At 41.6% G+C, this 25114-nt stretch overlaps 1 protein-coding gene across 1 annotated transcript in view; it reads left to right on the forward strand.

The window, feature by feature from the left end:
• LOC140483393 (chitin synthase chs-2-like) overlaps positions 1-25114 on the forward strand; it is a 54880-nt gene that overhangs the window by 10556 nt on the left and 19210 nt on the right. The window contains exons 3-11 of the mRNA XM_072581644.1: positions 462-1498; positions 4795-4800; positions 7178-7267; positions 11446-11619; positions 13459-13639; positions 18671-18772; positions 19674-19815; positions 22259-22459; positions 23220-23504. Of these exons, the coding sequence (XP_072437745.1) occupies positions 462-1498; positions 4795-4800; positions 7178-7267; positions 11446-11619; positions 13459-13639; positions 18671-18772; positions 19674-19815; positions 22259-22459; positions 23220-23504 (2218 nt within the window). The remainder of the gene's footprint in view (positions 1-461; positions 1499-4794; positions 4801-7177; positions 7268-11445; positions 11620-13458; positions 13640-18670; positions 18773-19673; positions 19816-22258; positions 22460-23219; positions 23505-25114) is intronic.

Genomic DNA, 25114 nt, shown 5'->3' on the forward strand with positions numbered 1-25114 from the left:
TGACTCTATGAATTCATCGTGCATAAATTTTCAGTTGAGTCTGTGAAATTGTGAAGTATCATGGTCAGAGCAGGATTTGAGATTTACTGGTATGTTTTGGAAAAAAAATTAAGCCTCTGTATTTGGGTCTCACATTCTGCAAGAGAAAGTCAAACCAGCAGATGCATATATCATATGAAATTGTAGCTGGGTGCTATTTGACTGGCCACCGTTGTACACCTGATATTTAAGTTCATTGACTTCAGTAATCTGAAAATTGTACCAAAGGAGGTACTTCAGCACTAGCTGTAGACAACATTCAGAACTTAACTATCACAACAAACTGAACTAATTGAGCATGAATGCAAATCCATGTTGGTCCAAAACCTTATTTCAATGATTAATCTTCTTTAAGTGTAATGCAATATTATAATTTAACTTTGTGGATTTTATTTTTGTCATTTCTCTAATTTTCTTTCCAGGTTTGTTTGATTGAAGCAGTTGCTGCTTTTGGCACTTCAATCTTGGTCCTGGTCTGCATGCCTCACTTTGACATTGTAACCAATTTGTATATTTTGAATGGTGTTTGCCTTCTTCCTGCTCTTCTGCAAGTAGTATTTCAGCTGAAACCACTTAAATCTTCTATGTTGTTTCCATTGGTAGGCTTTGGTTTTGTTTTCTTGGGTCTCTTGCTTTTCATTTTAGCTCACAACCCACAGCAACATTCAGAAGAGGTTAAACACATTAAACCGTACGTGGCCCTTGCAATAGTTGCCTTAATTTTCATATCTTTCAATTGGTGGGAAAATTTTACATCATACTGCAAAATTGGAATAATGGAAAATATAAGGGAAAACTTGCAATGTACCAGAAACATCACATATGTTTGTACTAGTACAGTGCGAATTCTAGTTATTGGTACTGTAGTGGCAGCTTGGATTCCAGTGAAGGAATATAAGTGGGAAGATGTAAAAACAGTCTCTCAATTCGATTTAAAAATTATTTTGTGCCTCTTTGGAATACAGGGGATTTCTTCTGCTCTTTGTCACTGGTTTGGGGTTCTGGTGTGTAAAATGCATGCAGTCAGACGCAGCTTTGCTGTGCCTTCCATATTAGCCACACCAATTGTATTTTTTGCTTTTTTGATTGTGTTGTATGACAGCTTCAATAAATATGGCAAAGCAGATAGCTTTAACTTGACTGCCCTCTGCCACAACTTAAAAACCTCCAACGATAGCGATTCTGTGCAAATCCTACTTTTAGAAATTCCTCGCAGCCTTTGCAGAGCAGAAGTGATATTAATTTCCAACAAAGTTGGCTTGGCACTGCTTGGCTCCTTGGCTGTATGCTTTTGGCTAGGGCTGATTTTCTCAACATTCTACGTGTGGGGCCAGCACATTCAAAGGATTGAAAGGACATCCCAGCTGTTTGTCCGACGACTGTACGAGGCGGCCTTCATGGAACAGTCAATGCTGCTTAACACACGGGTCCAGAAAAAGAAAGAGAAGAAGGATAAAAGGTAAAACCCTCATATATTTTCTTCCTGATGTTTTTATGGAAAGATATTTTTTCTCCAGAATTGTTTAGTACAAGGAAGCTCATTTGGCTTCCCTGTTAACATTCTGTCGTTCTGCAGCACTTTTCTCTCTTTTTGAATGACAAAAATATGTGCCAAGTGGAGAAACAGACTTATTTCATTCACAGATGGTTGTTATCCTTTACCCTGAAGGAAATTCATTTGAGCAATTCACAGCTAAGTCTGCAGTCTTACATTCTGTGCAAGGTAATGCTTAAAGAGCACCGCAATGAATGACCAATTTCTCTGATTTTTGAAATGACATTCTGTTTCTCGGCAGTACAACAAAATCAACATGGCCTGATTTACTTGGGACAGTAAGGTTGCCAACCACGTAGGACTGAGCATGCAGTCCCCAGGACACTGCCTTGCATGGCCTTGGAGATAAAAAGACATATGGACATGAAAGAAGATTTATTTTGACATTTTCTTTGAATTGTTGGAAAATTGTTGGAAAAACCCATCTGGTTGAGTAATGTCCTCAGAAAAGGAATCTGCTATCCTTACCTGACAAAGGGTCAGTTAGACTTGAAACGTCAGCTCTTTTCTCTCCTTACAGACCTGCTGAGATTTTCCGGCATTTTCTCTTTTGCTATTCTTACCTGGTTTGGTCTACATGTGACTGTAGATCCATAGCAATGTTCTTGACCCTTATCTGCCCTTTGGGCAATTAGAGGTGGGTAATAAATACTGTTCTGGCCAGTGTTGCCCACATCCTATGAATTTAAAAACGTCATGTTCACTGACAATTGCACAATGTTCAGTCCTATCTGCCACTTTTCAGATACTAAAGCTGTCTCTACATAAAGCAAGATCTGGACAACATTTAGGTTTCAGCTGATATGTAATGTTTACAAATAATATTTGTGCCTTGCAAGTGCCAGAGAATGACAACCCCAACAAGAGAGAATCTTTTTTTTAGATTAGATTCCTACTATGTGGAAACAGGCCCTTTGGCCCAACAAGTCCACAATGACCCTCTGAAGAGTAACTCACCCAGCCCCATTTCCCTCTGACTAATGCACCTAACACTACATGCAATTTAGAATGGCCAATTCACCTGACCTGCACATCTTTGGACTATTGGAGGAAACCAGAGCACCCAGAGGAAACCCTCGCAGACATGGAGAAAAAGTGCAAACTCCACACAGACAGTCACCCAAGGCTGGAATCGAACCTGGGTCCCTGGTGCTGTGAGGCAGCTAACCACTGAGCCTCCATGCCACCCGTATGTTCAGATGCTTCTGCATCACCATCACTGAATTCCCTACTAGCGATGTCCTGGGTTATTATTGACTAGAAACTGAACTGAATCAGCCATTTAATATACTGGTGACAAGAACAGAGGAATTCTGAGCTGAATAACTTTCCTGTCTCTCCAATGCATGTCCACCATTTGCATGCATAAGTTAGGAATATGATAGAATACTGTCTGCTTCCCTGGATGAGTGCTGTGCGAACAACACTCAACAGGTTCAACACCATCTCGGGTAAAGCAGCCCATTCGGCTGACACCCCATTCACCACCTTCAGTATCACTCCCTTCACCACTGATGCATTGTGGCAGAAACTGTGAAGTATCTGTGCTGCAACAACTCACCAAGACTCCTTCAACAGCACCTTCCAAATCCATGACCTCTACCATCTAGAAGAACAAGGACAGTGGATACGTAGGAAGTCTATCACCTGCAAGATCTCTTCCAAGAAGCATACCATCCTGACTTTAAACTCTATTGCCTCCTCTTCATTGTAGCTGGATTAAAATCCTGAAACTCCCTTCCTTCCTAAACAGCACTGTCGATGACCCTACACCACAAGGACTGCAGCAGTTAAGTAGGCAGCTCACTTTTCCCTTCTTCAGGGCAGTTAGGGATAAGGGGTCTAGATTGGAGTGGTGCTGGAAAAGCACAGCAGTTCAGGCAGCATCTGATGAGCAGTAAAATCGACGTTTCGGGCAAAAGCCCTTCATCAGGAATACAGGCTGAGTGCCTGAAGGGTGCAGAGATAAATGAGAGGAGGGTGGGGGTGGGGAGAAAGTAACATAGAGTACAATAGGTGAGTGGGGGAGGGGATGAAGATGATAGGTTAGGGGGAGGGTGGAGTGGATAGGTGGAAAAGAAGATAGGCAGGTAGGACAAGTCATGGGGACAGTGCTGAGCTGGAAGTTTGAAACTGGGGTGAGGTGGGGTAAGGGGAAATGAGGAAACTGTTGAAATCCACATTGATGTCCTGGGGTTGAAGTTTTCCAAGGTGGAAGATGAGGTGTTCTTCCTCCAGGCGTCTGGTGGTGACAGAGCTGCGGTGAAGGAGGCCCAGGACCTCCATGTCCTCGGCTGAGTGGGAGGGGGAGTTGAAATGTTGGGCCACCGGGCGGTGTGGTTGATTGGTGTGGTTGTCTCACAGATGTTCCCTGAAGTGCTCTGCTAGGAGGCGTCCAGTCTCCCCAATGTAGAGGATACCGCATCGGGAGCAATGGATACAATAAATGATATTGGTGGATGTGCAGGTAAAACACTGATGGATGTGGAAGGCTCCTTTAGGGCCTTGGATGGAGGTGAGGGAGGAGGTTTTGCAATTCCTGCGGTGGCAGGGGAAGGTTCCAGGATGGGAGGGTGGGTTGTTGGGGGGCATGGACCTGACCAGGTAGTCATGGAGGGAGCGGTCTTTGCGGAAGGCGGAAAAGGGTGGGGAGGGAAATATATCCCTGGTGGTGGGGTCCATGTTGGAGGTGGCAGAAATGTCGGCAGATGATTTCGTTTATGCGAAGGTTGGTCAGGTAGAAGGTGAGTATCAGGGGCGTTCTGTCCTTGTTACGGTTGGAGGGGTGGGGTCTGAGGGCGGAGGTGTGGGATGTGGACGAGATGCGTTGGAGGGCATCTTTAACCACGTGGGAAGGGAAATTGCGGTCTCTAAAGAAGGAGGCCACCTGGTGTGTTCTGTGGTGGAACTGGTCCTCCTGGGAGCAGATACGGTGGAGGTGGAGGAAGTGGGAATATGGGATGGCGTTTTTGCAGGAGGTAGGGTGGGAAGAGGTGTAATCCAGGTAGCTGTGGGAGTCGGTGGGTTTGTAAAAAATGTCAGTGTCAAGTCGATCGTCATTAATGGAGATGGAGAGGTCCAGGAAGGGGAGGGAAGTGTCAGAGATGGTCCAGGTAAATTTAAGGTCAGGGTGAAATGTGTTGGTGAAGTTGATGAATTGCTCAACCTCCGCGCGGGAGCATGGGGTGGCGCCAATGCAGTCATCAGTGTAGCGGAAGAAGAGGTGTGGAGTGGTGCTGGTGTAATTATGGAAGATGGACTGTTCTATGTGGCCAACAAAGAGACAGGCATAGCTGGGGCCCATATGGGTGCCCATGGCTAACCCTTTGGTCTGGAGGAAGTGGGAGGATTCGAAAGAGAAATTGTTAAGGGTGAGGACCAGTTTGGCCAAACGAATGAGAGTGTCGGTGGAAGGGTACTGTTGGGGACGTCGGGAGAAGAAGAAATGGAGGGCTTGGAGGCCCTGGTCATGGCAGATGGAGGTGTAGAGGGATTGGATATCCATGGTGAAGATGAGGCGTTAGGGGCCGGGGAAACGGAAATCTTGGAGGAGATGGAGGGCATTGGTGGTGTCTCAAACGTATGTGGGGAGTTCCTGGACTAGGGGGGGATAGGACAGTGTTGAGGTAGGTAGAAATGAGTTCAGTGGGGCAGGAGCATGCTGAGACGATGGGCTGGCCAGGGTGGTCAGGCTTATGGATCTTGGGAAGGAGGTAGAACCAAGCAGTGCGGGGTTCCCAAACTATGAGGTTTGAAGCTGTGGGTGGGAGATCTCCTGAGGTGATGAGGTTCTGTATGGTCTGGGAGATGATGGTTTGGTGATGAGGGGTGGGGTCATGGTCGAGCGGGCAGTAGGAAGAGGTGTCCTCGAGTTGGCGTTTGGTTTCTGCGCTGTAAAGGTCAGTGCGCCAGATTACCACTGCGACCCTTTATCTGCTGGCTTGATGGTGAAGTTGGGATTGGAGCGGAGGGATTGGAGGGCTGCGCGTTGTGAGAGTGAGAGGATGGAGTAGGGGAGGGGTGTAGACAGGTTGAGGAGGTTAATGTCCTGGTGTCAGTTGGAAATGAAGAGGTAGTGGGCAGGTAATAGGCCAGCACGGGGTGTCCAGGTGGATGGAGTGTGTTGGAGGCAGGCGAAGGGGTCCTTGGAAGGTGGGCGGGAGTCCTGATTGTGAAAGTAAGCTCAGAGGTAGAGGCGGCGGAAGAAGTGTTCGACGTCATGGCGTGTATTAAATTCATTGATGCGTGGGCGGGAGGGATGAAGATGAGTCCTTTGCTGAGGACTGATCGTTTGTCCTCTGTGAGGGGGAGGTCAGGGGGAATGGTGAAAACTCGGCACGGCTGGGAGCTGGGATCTGGTGTGGGTGTGGAGCTGGGAGTGGGGGTGGAGCTGGTAACTGGAGTGGGTGCGGTGGTGGGGGGAATGGGCGTGGAGTCATGAGCAGGGGTGGTGTTCCCCTCAGGGTTCTGGGGGGCGAGGATGGTGACAGTGGGATCTGTGGGGGGCATGTCAGCAGAATGCAGGTGAGTGGCATTGGCGTTGGTGGGGAGGAAGTGGTGGCAAACACGGCAGTGGGGGGGCGGAAGTCACTGGGCGTGTGACATCTGCAATGATGTGAGGGGCGGAAGTGATGTCACGTATGGTGCATGAGGAATTGTGAGGGGCGAAAGTGGCTGTGGAAGCGGCCATGATGGGGGCAGAAGTGACATCATCAATCAGTTAGGGATAGGCAATAAATGGTGGCTAAGCCATTTATCATCTCATGAACAAAATAAAAAGGAATTCATCTGATCAAGTAATGACAGCTGTTCACAATCCACTTGATTTGGGAAGGCAGTATTATATGAGGACCAACTAAGCAGCTAAAGTGAGGAAGGGGGTTGGCTGGTTTTGAAGAGGAGGTCATATGATGTAACCCCCTGGCCACATTTAACAGACTTGATGAACGTGTTTGGTGAAAATGAGTATTGCAGATGCTGGAGGTCAGAGTCAAGATTAGAGTGATGCTGGAAAAGCACAGCAGGTCAGGCAGCATCTGAGAAGCAGGAAAATCCACATTTCTGGCAAAAGCTTTTGCCCAAAATATTGATTTTCCTGCTCCTCGGATGCTCTCTGACCTGCTGTGCTTTTCCAGCACCACTCTGATCTTGATGAATGTGATAGTCAAAGGTATGGCAGGTATTTAAAAATAAAATGCTCCTAACCTGGACACTTCTTTGGCTTCCTGCTGTATCTCAATGCTTCTGATATGGAGAGCATCTTGACATAAGTATATGTCAAACCCCACCCAGCTGACAGGAAAACTCAAAATACATGGGGAAATTTTAAGAGGGTTATAGGGGAATTGCATTATTAGGTCTCCTCTACATTATCTACTTGAAATTTGCACATTCAGAATTAGTCATCCCCAAAATTTTGTTTTCTGAAAATTTTCCAAGTAAATTATTAAATTTCAATTGTTTTCCTTGTAGTTTAATTGACTCATGTGTAATTAAACTGTCATAGTCACTGTAAATTCCTAGCATTGTACATTATTTAAATGATTAGGTATTAACAACAAATGGAAATATTTTCTACAATAGAAAATCGGACCATGTCATGATATATCTGTGTGCAACAATGTGGCATGAAACAGTGGATGAAATGGCAAAGATCCTTACTTCAATATTCAGGTAAATCCAGAGGCACCAATGTATGTTACCGCTGACATCAAAGCCAGTATGGGAGTTTCTCCTCAAGTTGTTTAACGACATAAATCACGATTCAAACAATGCACATTCTGAATAGCAAAGCAATACTAACATTTCATTGTCTTTGCTGAGGTTGTCTATGAAGGCTTTCAATTTGTACAATGTCATGTTGCACTTCATCAAAGCACTGTGCGAAGCTTTCCAACAATTTCTGCTTGGCGGAGCAGGCTCAACAGCTCAACAACAGCAAATGGCCTGCTTCTGTTCCTATTTCTTATGGCTTCCCTCCACTCTACTGTTGCAGTGGCAATTCTGTTAATATGTTGATACTTGAACTTTGATTCTTCTGCTCTGTATTCAAATGTTGTGGAATGTATTGGTGTTATATTGGCCCGGATTGCTGCTCTGCTCAAACCTTTCTCTCTGATTCATGCTGGTCTCCATTTCTAGCCTGGTCTTTTGAATCCAACTGAGAGAAATAGGAGTTTATGGAAGTACTCGCTATAATCTTCCAATTCTTAGATACGATGGGAATGGGGTGCTGCCAGAAGACTGAAAAATAACAAATATCCAGACAAGGCAGTAATCCGAACAATTACAGTCTAATCAGTTTCTATGTAATAGTGAAAAATATTTACAAACAATCTGGGACAAAATTAACAATTATTTGGAACAAATTCAGATTAATTATTAAAGTTAGCAGAGGTCTGTTTAACACATATCATGTTTAAATAACTTGCTGCTTGAGTTTCCTCATAAGGTAATAGTCTTGTTAATCAGGGTAATGTGGTTGATGCAACATTTATGGACTTTCAAAATGCATTTGATAAAGAACTATTTAATATATTTCACTGCAAGGTTCAATCCTGTGGAATTAAAGGGATAGTGAAAGTACAGGTACAAGGTTGACTGACTGACAGGAAACAGAGTTGTAGTCAATGGTTGGTTTTCAGACTAGAGAAAGGTAGACAGTGAATTTTCCCAGGGTTGGGACTTGCCTGATTTTTATAAATGACCTCACCTTGACTGTACTGGACATGATTTCAATATTTGCAGCCAAAATGTGAAAGCATTGTGCACTGTCTGAAAGGTGATGACAAATTTCAAAAATTTATAGTAATGCTTGTGGAATAGGCAGACAGAGTGGGCAGATGAAATTTACAGTGTGAAATGGTACATTTTGATAGGAAGAATAAGTTGAGGCAATGTAATATAAAACACACTATTTTAAAAAAGGTGCTGGAACAGAGAGACCCAGGATATATGTGCACATTTCGCAAGAGTCAGACCGGAGACTGAGTAACTTGATAAGAAGTAAAACAAAATTTTGATCTTTGCAAATGGAAGCATGGTGAACAAAATCAAGCAAGTTCTTATGAACTATTTTGGCTTCATTTATACACTATACAAGTCTGTACATCACACATTGGGAAGGATATGAAGGCTTTAGAGTGTATACAGAAACTTTTTATGGGAATGGTTCCAGGGATGAGGAACTTCAATAACAAGGATTGATTAGAGAAGTTAAATTTGCTGTCCTCAGACAGGAGAAGTCTGAAAGAAGGGTAGATAGGGAGAAACTGTTCCCATTAGCAGAAGGATCAATAAAGAGCATTGATGTAAGTAATTTGTAAAACATATAACTCAATTTTCACCATTACTACATCCTTTTTAAAATCAGCAGAAAAAACCATAAGAACCTGAGAAATATCATTTTATGTTGCCAGGGTTTAGGATCTGGAAGATACTACTCAAGGGTTGTGTAGAAACAGTTTCAATCAGGGATTACAAAAGAGAATTGTATAAGCACCTGAAAATACAAAAAAAAAGCAAAACTACAGGGCAATGGTGGGGGATTGGGACCAACAGAGTTGCTGTTCCCTCCAACTATAGGAACATGACAAGCTGAATGGTCCCCTTCTCTGCTGTAAATATTCTACGATTGACAATCATAAAAGGGATGTATTCTAAAGCTGGGGCTAAGCTTCATGTATCACCTAAGGATGTGATCTCTCATTTCTAAATGATACACCATTTGTTTACCCAGCAAATTATTGAAAAATAAAAAAAACCAAATTGTTTAGAATCATGGGGCAGGATGCACTGAAGTCTAAACTAGTAATTTTATAATTGGAAATCTAGCTCTTAAAATTGCTTTGATATTTTCTCTGAACTAGGAAAGTGAGGACCCAGATGTTGGAAATCAGAGTTGAGACTGTGGTGCTGGAAAAGCACAGCTGGCCAAGCAGCATCTGAGGTGCAGGAGGATCGACATTTTGGCCATAAGCCCTTCATCAGGAATGAGGCTTGTGGGGCGGGGGGCTGAGAGATAAATGGGAGGGAAGTGGGGTTGGGGGGAAGGTAGGTGAGAATGCAATAGTTAGATGAAGATAGGGGAGAAGGTGATAGGTTGGAGAGGAGGGTGGAATGGATAGATGGGAAAGTTGATGGAGGTCAAGAGGGCAGTGTGCTGAGTTGGAGGTTTGGGACTGGGATAACGTAGAGGGAGAGGAAGTGAGGAAACTGGTGAAATCCACATTGATTCCATGTGGTTGCAGGATCCTAGGTGGAATATGAGGCGTCCTTCCGACAGGTGTTGGGTGGTCAGGGTTTGGCGGTGGAGGAGGCCCAGGACCTGCATGTCCTTGTCGTAGTGGGAGGAGGAGTTGAAGTGTTCAGCCACGAGGTGGAGGGATTGGTTGGTGCAAGTGTCCCAGAGATGTTCTCTGAAATGATCTTCAAGTTGGCGTCCTGTCTTCCCAGTGTAGAGGAGACCACATCGGGTGCAATGGATACAGTAGATGACATTAGTGGAGGTCCAGGTAAATTTCAGTCGGATGTGGAAGGATCATTTGGGAGGGGAGGGGAGAGGTGTGGGCACAGGCTTTGCACTTCCTGCAGTGGCAGGGGAAGGTGCTGGGAGCGGGGTGTGGGCTGATGGAGGTGGGGGGAGGGGGGGTGGTTGGAATGGGGAGGTGGGGGTGTTAGAATGGTGGGGGGAGGCGGGGGTGGAATGGTGGGGGAAGGTGGGGGGGGTGGAATGGGGGGGAGGTGGGGGTGTGGGGGGGGGTAAGGCGTGGATCTGACGAGGGGGTCACAGAGAGAATGGTCTCTCTGGAACCCTGATAAGGGTGTCTTTACTATTTCCCCAGACCTCCCCCTCATTTAGGAAGAATGTTTAGTCCTCAGAAAATGCCTTACCTTTAACCCTTTACACTCCGAATTAATGAATTTGAAATGCATTGTGACCTTGAATATTTCTTTGGCTGCCTCAACTCCAGGCCCACTTTTTCAATGAAGACTCCTAACTACCCACCAAAGACCCCTTCTCTTGCCTCCAACACACCCCATCCACCTGGACACCGTATATTGATTTCCACCAATGTCATCCAACGTATCCGTTGCACACGTCTGTACATTGGTCACGTCTACACCGGGGAAACAGGATGCCAACTTGCGGATTGTTTCAGAGAACATCTCTGGGACACCTACATCAACCAACCCCACTGCCCTGTGGCTGAACACTTCAACTCCCCCTGCCGTTCCACCAAGGACATGTAGGTCCTCAGCCTCCTCTATCATCAAACCCTTACCAGTCGACACCTGGAGGAAGAACGCCTCATATTCTGCCTTGGGACCTTGCAACCACATGGAAGTAATGTGGATTTCACCAGTTTTCTCAATTTCCCTCCCCCAACATTATCCCAGTCGCAAGCCTCAACTCAGCACCGCCCTCTTGAACTGTCCAAGACCTTTACCATCTATTGACTCCACCCTCCTCTCTGACCTATCACCTTCTCCCCCACCTTCATCTACCTATCACATTCTCAGCTACCTTCCCCAAACCCCACCCGCCTTCCATTTATCTCAGCGCCCCGGCCCACAAGCCTTGTTCCTGATGCAGTGCTTATGCCCGAAATCTTGATTCCCCTGCTCCTCGGATGCTGCCTGACCTGCTGTGTTTTTCCATCACCACACTCTCAACTATTTTTCTGAACTGCCTTATTGTAGTAATTGAATATATGCTGATGGAGATAATATTTGATATAATGCCTATTAGCAAACGATCATGACATAAGAGGTCTTCCATTAACTATTCCTACAATATACTGTTGGCTGTTTTGCTCATTCCACAGTTAATTTATCCATTTATTTTTCAGGTTGGATAAATACAAACCAAACTCTTCAAAGTCACATAAAGATAATTTTGAGTTTGAAGCACACATTTACTTTGATGATGCTTTTCACCTCACTAATCCCAATGACAATGTACAGAAAAGAGTTTTGAATCAATATGTTAAAAATCTTGTTTGCACAATGGAAGACATTTACAGGTACTGAAATTATCTTACATTCATTATTAACTCCCCTATATATAAATAACTCATTACAATATCAACAAGCCCCTCACTACCAACTACATTTTATGTTGGAAAATTAGCTTGGAAAGTAGATATAAAATATTGCAACATGTTTCTGGACTGTCTTTGACATTCTCTTATGTTCGATGACACTCGTGACATGATGTACATGGTCAAGTGATTTTTGTTCATGTCTGTATGTCTGCTGCCTAATGACTAACTATGTGAGAGAGTTAACTCTGACGGTGACTATTACACTGTCTCACAATCTACTTGATAATTTGTGTGTCCATGTCAGCATATGCACATTCTCTGCTCTTTCCGAAGATGAAATGACAGATTTTGTGGATCTTTAATCTACTTAATTTTATAGACAGACAATAAACATCCAGGATAACATACAAATTACATTTATTTCAATAAGTATAAATTCTTTCTTTGGAACCTTGTAAAAAAGAAATACGTCTGTGGCCCTACTGTTTTTGTGAACTGACTTACTTGTCTTTTCTTTGTGAACAATTTCTAACTGCTAAAGCTGTCATCTCCCTAAAACCTACCACTCATGGTCTAACTGTATCCCTTGGTCCCTATTCCCTCTGTCTTGGCCAGTGTTTCTAAGTTTCTCCCCTTTCAATGTTTCATCAGTAAGTTTGTCAATTTTCTTTCTTCTTCCCCTTTCTCCCTTGATATACAATGTTAAAGAAAATGAAATTAGACTATTCTAACTATGGACCAAGACTATTATTATTTTTTTGTTTGTTGTTACACATTATTATGTTTGTTCCAATTACTCTTAGTGAAAATAATCTAAATAAAATTGTATATTAGGCACTACAATTTGAAGGAAGGTGGTGGTAAACTCACTAGCCCAGTAAGGCAGGGACCGAGTCTAATGCTGTAGGGACAAGTATCCAAATTTTGCCATAGTAGCTAGTGAATTTAAATTCAATTAGTTATTAAAAATATAACCTGGAATTGAAGGCTAGTCTCAGTGATAGTGAAAATAAAACTATCATTGATTGTTGTTCAAATGCATCAGGTTCATTATTCCTTCAGGCATGAAATATGTCATCTTTACTTAACCCATCCTACATGTGACTCCACAACCATAAGATGGTTGAGCCAGTTCAAGGTAATGATGATAGTCCTACCAGGGATGCCCACATCCTAAGAGAGAAATTAAACAAAAATTAAGATGTGAACTGAATGAAGACATTAATTCTATCAGCATAAAGAAATTCATGAATTATAGATAATAAATCATACAAATATAAGTTGAAGTATAATTCAGATTTTTAAAATGTGAATACATTTAATTTGTATAGCATTTAAATCAATAGTTCAGAAAATATAACACATAAAAATCATTGACTAACTATTATTCACTACTTCCTGATAGTATTTTATAGTAATTGCTGTTGGCTTTAGTAATTCAACTAAATATTGGATTTCATAAATTTGGCATGATAGAAATAAAACCTGTGAACCTTCCCTAGCTTTACATCAGTATTCATTTTTAAAAAAACATGTAACTATTGTTATATGAAAAACTAAATGAATGGCACTAATGCATTGTAGTCTTTGGTCTGTTTCTGAGAACAGTGACAATTTCATTTTGCAGAATGTTTTTGTTTAGTCAGGGACTTTTAATAATGAGGAGAGACCATTCATGTAAGTGATACTTTTGAGGAGTTGTGCAAACACGCCGTTTCAACATTAAGATTGCTCCAATACCATATGTGTCATGTATATGTCATGGATATCAAGAAGAAACTTGCAGTTAATTTTTTGGAATTGATCTTTTGTTGGCAGGATTTTCTCACATGAAAAACAGAGTTTGAAGGATGAACAAGAAGATGATGACATAGTAAAGCAAACCATAATGGAGACACCTTATGGTGGAAGAATCACATATACTCTTCCATATGGAAACATACTTTATGTTCATTTGAAAGACAAGCAGAAAATTCGGCACAAGAAGAGATGGTCTCAAGTATGTTTAACTAATGAACATAGCATAAAATGGCCATGCAAATAGAAACCATTCCTACTAAATAGGAAACCTGGAAAATCATATTACACAATGTTAAGTATATGAGTGTCTGGTGCTTTAAAGCTGCATTTCACATCAGGCTCTGAAACTGTGTAACAGGCTCCCCTCAAGTGTTGTAATCCCTCCTACTCACATGATTGAATTTTTCTTTACGAAAGGATGAGATATTCTTTGTGCAGAAAGTTAAGCCTGAAGCGATTTAGTAATTTTTAGATCCTATGATATCCATGTTTTATGTAAAAGAAAGATATGTCGAAGAGAGTTCACTCATGTAAACCTAACGTTAAGTCTGAAACAAACTTTCCAATGTAACTTGACCCAATAACTGAATGGGTCAAAAACTGTAATTATATTGACAAACCACTTCCTCTATAACACCATTTTAGTTCAATAATACAATACCATGACAATTTTAGAGTACATGTAGTAGAAGTTATGAATTTCAGGGTGTGGCTGTCACATTGTAAGTCAAGAAAAATCATCTTAAGCTTTTCATTTAGGAGTGTGTTGCTACTACCAAGAAATAACCTTTTGGCAATAATAAGACATCCGTTATATAATACTGTTGACAGTGTTTCCCAGTGTTGAGCAGTTCATTTTAAGTATTTGGTTGTTATGCTATTATACTTAGCAGGTTTCATGGTTTATTGAGACGTAGATGTAAGTGTGTAAGTTTTGAGTAGATCTAGTTATTGTTTATAAAATTCATCACCTAAGTTATCTTAATTTAAACATTTAAGGTTGATATAGTAATACTCAAATTTTGCCAGCATGAAAAGACATTAGCAGCTGCATTGGCATCATCCTTGACCTTTTCCTCCACTGCATTGATGACTATCTGCGCTGCTTCGCGTTCCCACTAGGAGCTCAAACTGTTCGTCAACTTCACCCAGCCTGACCTCAAATGCACCTGGACCATCTGTGACACCTCCCTCCCCTCGTGGACCACTCCATCTCCATCTCCAGCAACCAACACAGTACTGACATCTATTTCAAACCCAGCAACTCCCACAGTTACCTTAACTACATCTCCTTTCACTTCCTCCTTTTGCAAAAATGTGATCCCATGCTCTCAATTCCACCACCTCTGCTGTGTCTGCTCCCAGGATGAGCAATTCCACTGCAGGGCATCCCAGATGTCCTCCTACTTCAAGGACCATAATTTCCCCTCCCCTATGATCAGCAATGCCCTCATCCACATCTCCTCTATTTCCAGCATTTTCTGTCCTCAAACCCCACCCTCACAACCACAAGAATAGAGTCTCCCTGGTCCTCCCATTCTAGCCCACTATCCTGAAAATCTAGTACACAATCCTCTTTCATTTTTGCCTCTTTCAGTCTGACCCCACTACCAAAATGATATTTTCTCTCCCATGCTTATCTGCTTTCCACAGGACCATTTCCTCCGCGACTCCCTGTTTGGCTCGACACTTCCTACGAACCTCTCCTCCCCACCTGCTATCTTTCCCTGCAGCTGCAGGAGGTGCAACACCTGCCCTCACACCTCCCCTCTTACCTCCATCAGACCCCAAAGGATCATTTCAAGTCTGGCAGAGGTAGACTTGCATTTCCTCCAACCTAATTTATTGCACCCGTTGCTCCCAATGTGGTCTCCTCTACATCGGATAGGCCAATTGCAAACTTGGGGACCAGTTCAGGGAATATTTATGGTCCATACTCTCCAATCGACCCCACCTTTCAGTTGTCAGCCATTCCAACTCCCCTTCCCACTCCCCTGATGACACGTCCATCCTGGGCCTCCTCCACCATCAAAATAAGGCTACATGCAAACTGGAGGAAGAACCACCTCGGGACCTTACAACCATGTGGCCTTGATGTACAATTCACTAGCTTTCAAATCTCTCCACCTCATCCCAGGTTCACCCCTCCCTCTCTGCCCTGCCCCCTTGACCTGACCTAATCTATCCATTTTCCTTCCTGGCTATCTGCTCCACCCTTCCACTGACCAATCACAGTGACCTCCTACCTGCATCCACCTATTGCCAGATTCTGGATTAGAGTGGTGCTGGAAAAGCAATTTTTACATCTTTCCAAAGATTGTATATTCTTTATGTTCTTTTGATGAGACAAACAATCGTTTGTCTAAAAGAGTCAAGTTGGCGAGTTTTCATGAAAGCATAAAATCCCTACATTGCAGAAGCAGGCTATTCGACCTACTGAGTCTGCACTGACCTGTAAAGAGCATACCACCCAGACCCACTACCCACACCTATCCCTGTAACCCTGCATTCAATATGGTTAATCCAACTAAACTACACATCCTTGGAAACTGTGGACAGTTTAGCATGGCCAATCTACCTAACGGGCACATTTTTAGACTGCGGGAAAAAACCATAGCAACCACAAGGAACCCATGTACACATAGGGAGAATGTGCAAACTCAAATGTCAAAAGGGAAAAAAAGCACATATAAGGTTTAGGAAGCTAAAATCGGATAGGGCCTGTAAGGAATATAAAGAAAGCAGGAAAAAAAACTCAAGCAAGGAATTAGGAAAGCAAGAAGGAACCATGAAGTGACCTCGGCAAGTAGGGTTAAAGAGAATTCCAAGGCATTCTATGCATACATTAAAAACAAGAGGATAACTAGGGAGAAGGTAGAGCCACTCAACAATAAAGGGGGGTACTTGTGCTTGGAGGCAGAAGATGTGGGTGAGATCCTAAATGAGTACTTTGTTTCACCCAGGAGAAGGATGTGAAAGATAATGAGATTAGTGTGGAGCATGGTAATATACTGGAGCATTTTTAGATCAAGAAAGAAATAGTATTGGATCTCCTGAAGAGCATTAAGGTGGATAAGACCCCAGGCCTGATGGTAAGTATCCCAGGTTATTGAGAGAGGCAAGAGAGGAAATTGCTGGGGCCTTGACCAAGATTTTTTTTTTCTCCCTAGCCACTGGAGAGGATTGGTGAGTCACCAGTGTTGTTCATCTGTATAAGAAGGGAAATAAGAATGATCCAGGAAACTACAGACCAGCGGAACTCACATTGGTAGTTTTGAAGCTCTTGGAAAGAATTCTTAGCAATCAGATTGATGTACAATTGGAAAAGCATGGCTTAATTAGGAACAGTTAGCATGGCTTTGTGTAGGGCAGGTCATGTCTTACTATTTTGATTGAATTTTTCGAGAAGGTGAGGAAGGTGATGGATGAGCTTGGAGCAGTAGATATGGACTACATGGGTTTTAGTAAGGCTTTCGACAAGGTTCCATGCATTGAATCCATGGCAACTTGGCTACTTGGTTTCAGAATTGGCTTGACCATGTAAGGCCAAGGGTAGTGGTGGAAGGGTGTTCTTCTGTGCAAGGATCTCTGCTGTTTGTGATATGTAAATGACTCGGATGAAAATGTAGATGGGCAGATGACACAAAGATCGGTGGAGTTGTTGATAGTGTAGAAGATGGTCGAAGATTACAGCCGGCTATAGATTATGGACAGAAAAATGGAAGATGGAATTTAATCCAGGTAAGTATGAGGTGCTGCACTTTGGGAAGTCAGATGTTAAGGAAAAGTATACAGTTAATGGAAGGACCCCAAACAGCATTGATGTATAGAGAGATCTTGGGGTTCAAGTCCATAGATCCCTGAAAGTGGCCACACAAGTAGATGGAGTGGTAAAGAAGGTGTGTGGCATGCTTGCCTTTATTGGTCGGGGAATTGAGTACAAGAGTCGGATGTCATGTTGCAGCCTTATAAGACTTTGGTAAGACCACACTTACAGTATTGTGTTCAATTCTGATTGTTACATTACAGGAAATATGCGGAGGCTTTAGAGAGAGTGCAGAAGGGGTTTACCAGGATGCTGCCTGGATTAGAGGATACGAGCTTATAATGAGGAGAGATAAAAAAAACTTTGGTTGTTTTCTCCGGAGCAACAGAAGCTGAGGCGAGACTTGATAGAAGTCTGCAAAAATTATGAGATGTATAGACAGGGTTGATGGTCAGAATCTTTGTCCCAGAGTTGAAATATCTAATTCATTTAAATGAGAGGGAGAAAGTTGAAAGGATATATGAGGGGCAAGTTTTTTAACAGAGCTTGATAGGAGTCTGGAACGTGTTGCCAGCAGTGGTGGTGGAGGCAGATACAATAGGGGTGTTTAAGGGACTTTTGATAAGCACATGAATATGCAAAGAATGGAGGGATATGAACCAAGGGCAGGCAGGCAGAAGAGATTAGTTTAATGTGACATCATGTTCGACACAGAGTCTGACGATGACCGTGAATCCATTGTCAATTGTCAGAAAAACCCGTCTGATTCACTAATGTCTTCTAGGGAAAGAAACTACCATCCTTACCTGGTCTGGCTTTTGTGTGACTTCAGACTTCAACAATATGTTGACTTTAACTGCTCACTGGGCAATTATGGATGGGCAATAAATGCTGGTCTAGCCAGTGATTCCATCATTGTGAATAAATTTTAAAATAATTGCAGGCTAAAGGGCCTGTTCCTGTTCTGTACTGTTCTATGTTCTGCGTTCCACACACACAGTCACCCAAGAGTAGACTTGAACCCAAGTCCCTGATACTGTGAGATAACAGTGCTAACCACTGACACATCTTGCCGACTAAGTTTTAGCAATAAATTATTTACCAATTCCCTTAAAGGTGCTTGAGATTAAAGTTGCCTTTTCCTGTTAATATACATATATAGTGAGGCTGTTTTGAAATTCCTGTTGAGGTTTCAGACACTAAAGAAGTTCTAAATCTGAAATCTAAGAAGATAATTGACACTCTTCAATATTGACTTGGTTGAGAATGCAAATCAAAATCTCCAAAGCAATAGAGGAACCTGAGACATATGTATGAAGTGAGTGATGTTTCAAAGGCATGTGATTCAATTTTGGCACTTTAAATGAGTCAAATAGCAAAGCTACAGCAGTGACGGGGGACAGTGCCTGATTTGGCCCTGTGTTTGCTAGCATTTTTATTTACATATTACATTCTACTTTTCAGATCATGTACATGTATTATCTGCTGGGATGGAAATTAAATAAAAAATACATGACCTTGTCAGGCAAATTTGAAGATGAAATATCTACTACAAATGCCTTAAAGGTAAATTATGGGACTTCCTTTCTAATGTCTCAAAATAAGGATCTGTAATAACAGTTTATAAATTGTGTTAGGGATGAATTTTAAATCCAAACAATAGGCTTGAGTTAAGTGAAATATTTTAACTGTAAAAATCGCAAGCTTGATTTCAAAACATCTGCCGTTTCAGGTAGGACAGAGACAGGACAAGGAATAGGTTTCCTTTCTGCTTCCAGGAGGTGTTGGTAATGCAGCTGACAGCTATTAAACATTGGCCAGACAGGTTCCCCGGACCTCAAGAAGGCTGTCATTTCAGAGCATAGGTGAAGACATTTTAAGAGAGGAGTACCAAAAGAGAAATATTTCTCTCTGCTCCCAAGCATACTTTCTCCTTGTGGACCCACTCCCTCACCAACTATCTCTGCACTTATCCCCAAACTCCCTGAGTTGGGGATTGAATCCATCCAGGATCATACCACCTACTGTGATTAGCAGTCAGAACTCTCCTTGCCCCAAAGGTTGAACTTTCACTTTGGTTGCATCCCTCAGCTGAGGGTAGGAGTAAAATAAGAATACCCTCCAGCTCCCCCCACCTACCCCCCGCCCATCATGTTTCCAGTAGCAGTGAAATGTTTTGTATGTACCTGAGAAGGCTCTCCACTCAACTGGAAGCCACGCCTAATTCAAGTCGTCTTTTGATCAAGGATCCCTCTCACATGGAAAAGCAATTTTGTCTATCCTATCTGAATCTCTACTTCCTGTATCCCCTGCCTAACAAACTTAACCCTGTCAGATATTTTAAATACAAAATAGTAAATATGTTATGTCAAAGACCAAGCTCTTGTATGCTTCCATCATGCTTAGTAATTTTGAATCCTTCTATTCAAAATCTTAAGTTCACTTTTGTCTTAATTATGTTTAAAAGACAGAGAAGGAAAACACTTACATTTTGGCTTTGGATGGGGACACTGATTTCCAGCCCTCAGCTTTGATCTTGTTAGTTGACAGACTGAGAAGGTATCCAGATGTCGGGGCTGCATGTGGTAGAATACATCCAACTGGAACTGGTATGAAGTTTTATCTCTCTCTACTCAACCTTATTTGATGTGTCTTTACATTTTTGCACTGTGTGAAGATTTATAGAGGGTCATAGAGCTTTTATAGCATAGCAAGAGACCCATCAGAGCATTGTGTCTAGACCAGTCATCAAGCATCTATCTACTGTAATCCATTTACCAGCACTTCACCAGCAGCCTTGCATGCCACATCATTTCAAGTGCTCATCTAAATGGTTCTTAAATGTCTTAAGGGTTCTTGCCTTTATCATCCTTTTATGTAGTGAGTTCCAGATTGCCACAAAATGCTGGTTGAAAAGATTTTACCTCAAATCCCCTTTAATCCAACTGCTCCTTATCTTAAAACTGTGATCCAGATTATTGACCCCTCGACTAAGCAGAAATACTTCTCCCTATCTCCCTGTCAATACCTGTCACCACTTTGTACACCTGAATCACATCCCCCTAAGCCTTCTCTACATCTCTCCTGGACCTGGAAATTTATCCACTTCAAGCCTGCTAAAACTACTAATACGTACTTCCTCTTGATGCTATTTTGTTCAAGTAAATCACAACCACTTACTCACTATGCATAAAACTCAGCTCTTCATAATCTTTGTAATGCTCACAAAGCCATCAAAATAAAGCAATCGCCCATTCAACTTCATTTTTAAAAAGTGCTGTTCTTTGGAGGTCATAAAACTATTGTCTTTCAAACTCCATACAAAAAAAGCTAAAACGATTGTGAAGCTATCAAAATAAAGAAATAACTGAGAAAAAATGCTTCAAAAAAGACATAATCATATTAAATATTTATAAAACTGTCAATCAAACTGTTCATAGGCCCCTTGAAATCTTTTCAGTTAACCCCTGCTCAGCTAAATCCAAGAATTGGATTTGGAACTCAGCGAACCATTCATAATATTTTTCCATTGCACCATTCCATATTCAAAACCCTCAGAGATAACTAAAGCATAGCTTTCACGATTATCTGAACAGGCATCTAACATAGAATTTCAATCGGTGAAGCCAGAAAACTATTCAATTTTTCAAAGGCATAACAGATGTCTGGACTTTAAATTAAAGTATAAATGAAAGCATGAATTCAATGTGAGGTATGAATATCTGTTTCTGAACACTGTTGAATGCATAAGTATCTTTAGAAAATTTGCTATAACCTATAAATACTTCCACAATGCTGGCCATTCAATAGTCATAATCGTTTAAGAACAGAGCTTTATGATCAATTAGTGGATTAAAAACATATTTATTGTGCAGACTCATAGCAGTTGAAGTTAGCAACACTTTGCAACACTTTAAATACATAGATGCCCCAAAGATCATGAAGCAAGGATTCTTTAGTCCACCGTCATCTGATCTTGACAAACATGAAGGAAAATTAATGTCTTGGAAAACAAAGTATTTACATGGAAATAAACCTACATTTCATATCTGATTGAGAAATCCTTTGCCTGTCTCTCCCTTTTTCCATGAAGCCTCTCGATGGAGGAAAGGATGTAAGTGTCAGAAAGAGGCCTTATGACATTTGAAATTAGCAACACATTTTAAATGTATTTGTCAAAAGGTTCCTGACTCCATATTAGGCTTCTCCCAAGGTTCAAGGGCTGACTGAACTGATGTGTTTCACATAGGCGTCAAGATACCATCCATCTCACTAAAACTCTCAAACTTAGGAAAATGCAACATTGAGACAGACACTTAAAAAACATTGACCACAATGTTATCTCGAGTGCATGTCCACAGGCAGATGGTGATTTCCTGGTGTTAATTTACTAACAGTGACAAATTAAGAGACCACCACTAGGATGACTTCCAACTGAGGATGGCAACCACTATCACAGAGTTGCTAGCCCAATCGGAGAATTGGCAGTCTGTACCATTAAGACAGTAGAATGGAGAAGAGGATGCCTCTATCTTTTGCTTGAAGGCAAGGTAGAATTTCTTTTAATGTGCCAGAACTAGATGTGCAGAGGCCAGTGTTTGGAGAGGTAACCTCTCTAACTGGCATCTTTGGATCAGTGGTGGATGGCCATTGGGGAATCCTCAAGGGACTATACAACAGACATTGACAAAGCCCTCTTGGAAACCCATTGGGGTTCACAGTTTCACTTTAGCAAGTGGCTCCAATTGGTGATTGGCTGTTATCACTGTCGTTCCTGCCTAAGAACGTACAGAAAGATGTAAGCCTCCTCTGCTTCAAGTTTGAAGTCTCCTGCCCTGAGATGGTAGATTTTAGCCCAGAATTACCATTGTTTGTCAATGGTTGATGAAAGAAGCAGATTTAATCAACCAAATGTCCTTTTCTTGCTCCATACTTTCTCATGTAAAATCATCTGATTTTGAATCTCTCAACAAATCTATGCATAACAGTAAAATGTACATGTCTTCCTCCTCTCTCTCTCTCTCTCTCTCTCCCTCCACCCACCCCTAATAGGTCCTATGGTTTGGTACCAGAAGTTTGAATACGCTGTTGGCCACTGGCTACAGAAGACAGCTGAACATGTGCTAGGCTGTGTCCTGTGTAGTCCAGGATGCTTCAGTTTGTACAGGGCAGCAGCCCTAATGGATGATAATGTTGTGAAAAAATATACTACCAAAGCGACAGAAGGGCAGCATTTTGTCCAGTATGATCAAGGTAAACCTAATGCATGTTACTGATGCCTGCTTTTACATGAGTTAGAATTTCTACATACTAGATTCACTTGAAATCTTTGTTGATCAAACATCTGACAATGTAAGCTTTGAACATATTCAATGACCCAGCTTCCACTGCTTTCTGTGGAAGGGAATTCCCAAAAGCAGACAATCTCTGAGGGAGAACTCACCTCCTTTTCATCTTAAATGGGAGAGGCCAATCTTAAATAGAGAAGACCTTATTTTTAAATAGTACTCCCTAGATCTAGATTCCCCATTAGAGAAATATTGTTTCAGTGTCTACCTTTTTCAGATTCTTCAGAGCCTCTGATGTTTCAATTTGACCTCCACTCATTTTTTTCAAATTCTAATGAGTACAAGCCCAAACTGCTCAACCTTTCCTCATAAGATTAATTCCTCAGAACAGTGCTCAGCCAAGGGAACATTCTCTCAACTGCTCCAGCGTAAGAATATTCTTCCTTCAGTATGGAGATCAAAGTTGTGTAGAATGCTCTGCTGTAGTTTTACTGATGCCCTGTGCAATTGTAGCAGATTGAATGTAAAATTAAGTTCTGTTACAATCACCCTTAATTTATACAATTAGTTTACCCATACACTAATCAATGAGTGCATGAATTATCCTGAAGACAGACCTAATTCTTGCACGAGAGATTTTAACATTTTTGGATGTTTTAAATGATTGATATTAGCATAATGGGCTAGAAGCCACCTTTAACAGGTACACTTATCACCTCCACCAGGAGAAGACCGTTGGCTGTGTACATTATTACTACAGCAGGGGTGGCGTGTAGAATACAATGCAGCTTCAGATGCCTATACAAATGCACCACAGGAGTTCAAAGAGTTCTACAATCAACGACGCCGTTGGGTACCTTCAACTTTAGCAAACACAATTGATCTTTTAAACAGTGGAGCACAAACATCCAAGAGAAACCACTCAATTTCAAAACTCTACATTCTGTATCAGATTGTTGGAACTGCAGCATCAATTCTAGGTCCTGCCACTGTGGTTTTAATGATTGCAGGTGACTATGCGTTTCTACCTTATTGTGAATTTTTTTTTGCTTTAACTTGGGATAACATACTGTAACCATAGGTCTTATTTCTGCAACATTATCATAAAAATGTGTCAGTGCCACAGATGCATTAGTGATTGTATTTAGCTGCATACTAATGAAATGGCACAGACTATTTTTTTGCCTCCATGACTAAAGTACAGATTGCTGCATCAACATGAAGGTTATGCTAACACACAGTCATCCCCTGGTGTACTCTTGTCAGGATCTACAAAAACAATTATAAGCTATTTTAGATGCCAGTCAGGCCATTGTATTCAGCTATTGAAGTTGCATTATGACAGTTTCTCATATTGTTGTACAGTCTCATAGTAAGATGTATGCCCCCAAATTGTCCAGCATTCAGAATCATGCAAACCATTAGATTTATTTTAGAAAATTATTTGGCAAGCCTTGTTACAGTCTCCTCCATACAACAGAGAGTGAATTCAACAATTCTGCTTGCAGCTAGAGATATTATTTGTTGGGAATTCAGATTATTGACAAACCCTGTAGCACTGATTCTGCAGCCCTTTTCTTAACAAGAGATGTTCCCAACTAGTAATGTAGGATAGCTGAATATTTTCAGTATAACAGAAATTGAATATTGCTATGAAAAAGAAATGTGCTTGTTAAAGTTTTTCATATTACACTCATCAGAGCAGATTGAGAAGAATGCCAAATTTCCAAAGGAGCAACAATTTATATTGCATGAGAAAAAGCTGATTGTTTGGCAAATGAACTTTGGTTGGTTGAGGTGCTGCCATAGAAAATGACCCAATAAAATGTTGTCCCGCAAGTGTTTGTTAGTTGAAACAAGCTGCAATAATCACACAAGCTTTTTTTTATTTTACAGCGGACAGGACCTGCATGTGAACACTAGTAGTGAACACTAGTGAACACATTGAATCCCATTGTGAAACCCATCGATAATCTTGAATTGATTGTTAATGTAATTCTTAGCACACTCAGGATTGTTAAGTAATGCTGCCCTTTTGCAGAATCACATCTAATGTTGGTTTTAGTTTTACAAGCATGACCTGGGTGGGGACTGTCCATACTCTACCTATTGCAAACAATCAACAAAATGTATTATTTGATATAACCTACCAGTCACCAGGACATATGACCTACATACATTGGCACCATATTGACACTTATTACAAAAATTACTAAATATACTGTGCGATGTGTTGATTCACTTCAGACTGAAACACAAAATAGTGTTATTTGCATCTTTTATCATCAAAACCTTTCATTTTCATCAAACAAACAAAATACATTTACAAAAACCAAATACTAAGTCAGTAATTCCACTCTCACGCCATGTTATGTATCGTGATATCATTCTATCAGCACATTATGATGTGACCTTCTGAAGGCAACAGCTGATATGCATTGCTAAAGCAATGTGAACATTTATAACAGAAAGAAGTTTCACCGTACAGCAGCTATAACAGAAAATAACCCCAAATGCATTTGCAGAGAAGAGGAGAAAATGAGCGTCAAGCAGCAGAAAAGTCAAGGATGGTCATCAAATATATGAGACAGAAATATTCTTAGAATTCCTCCCACTTTGG

Source organism: Chiloscyllium punctatum, chromosome 11, assembly GCF_047496795.1.
Source record: "Chiloscyllium punctatum isolate Juve2018m chromosome 11, sChiPun1.3, whole genome shotgun sequence".
In the NCBI taxonomy this organism is placed as follows: domain Eukaryota; kingdom Metazoa; phylum Chordata; class Chondrichthyes; order Orectolobiformes; family Hemiscylliidae; genus Chiloscyllium; species Chiloscyllium punctatum.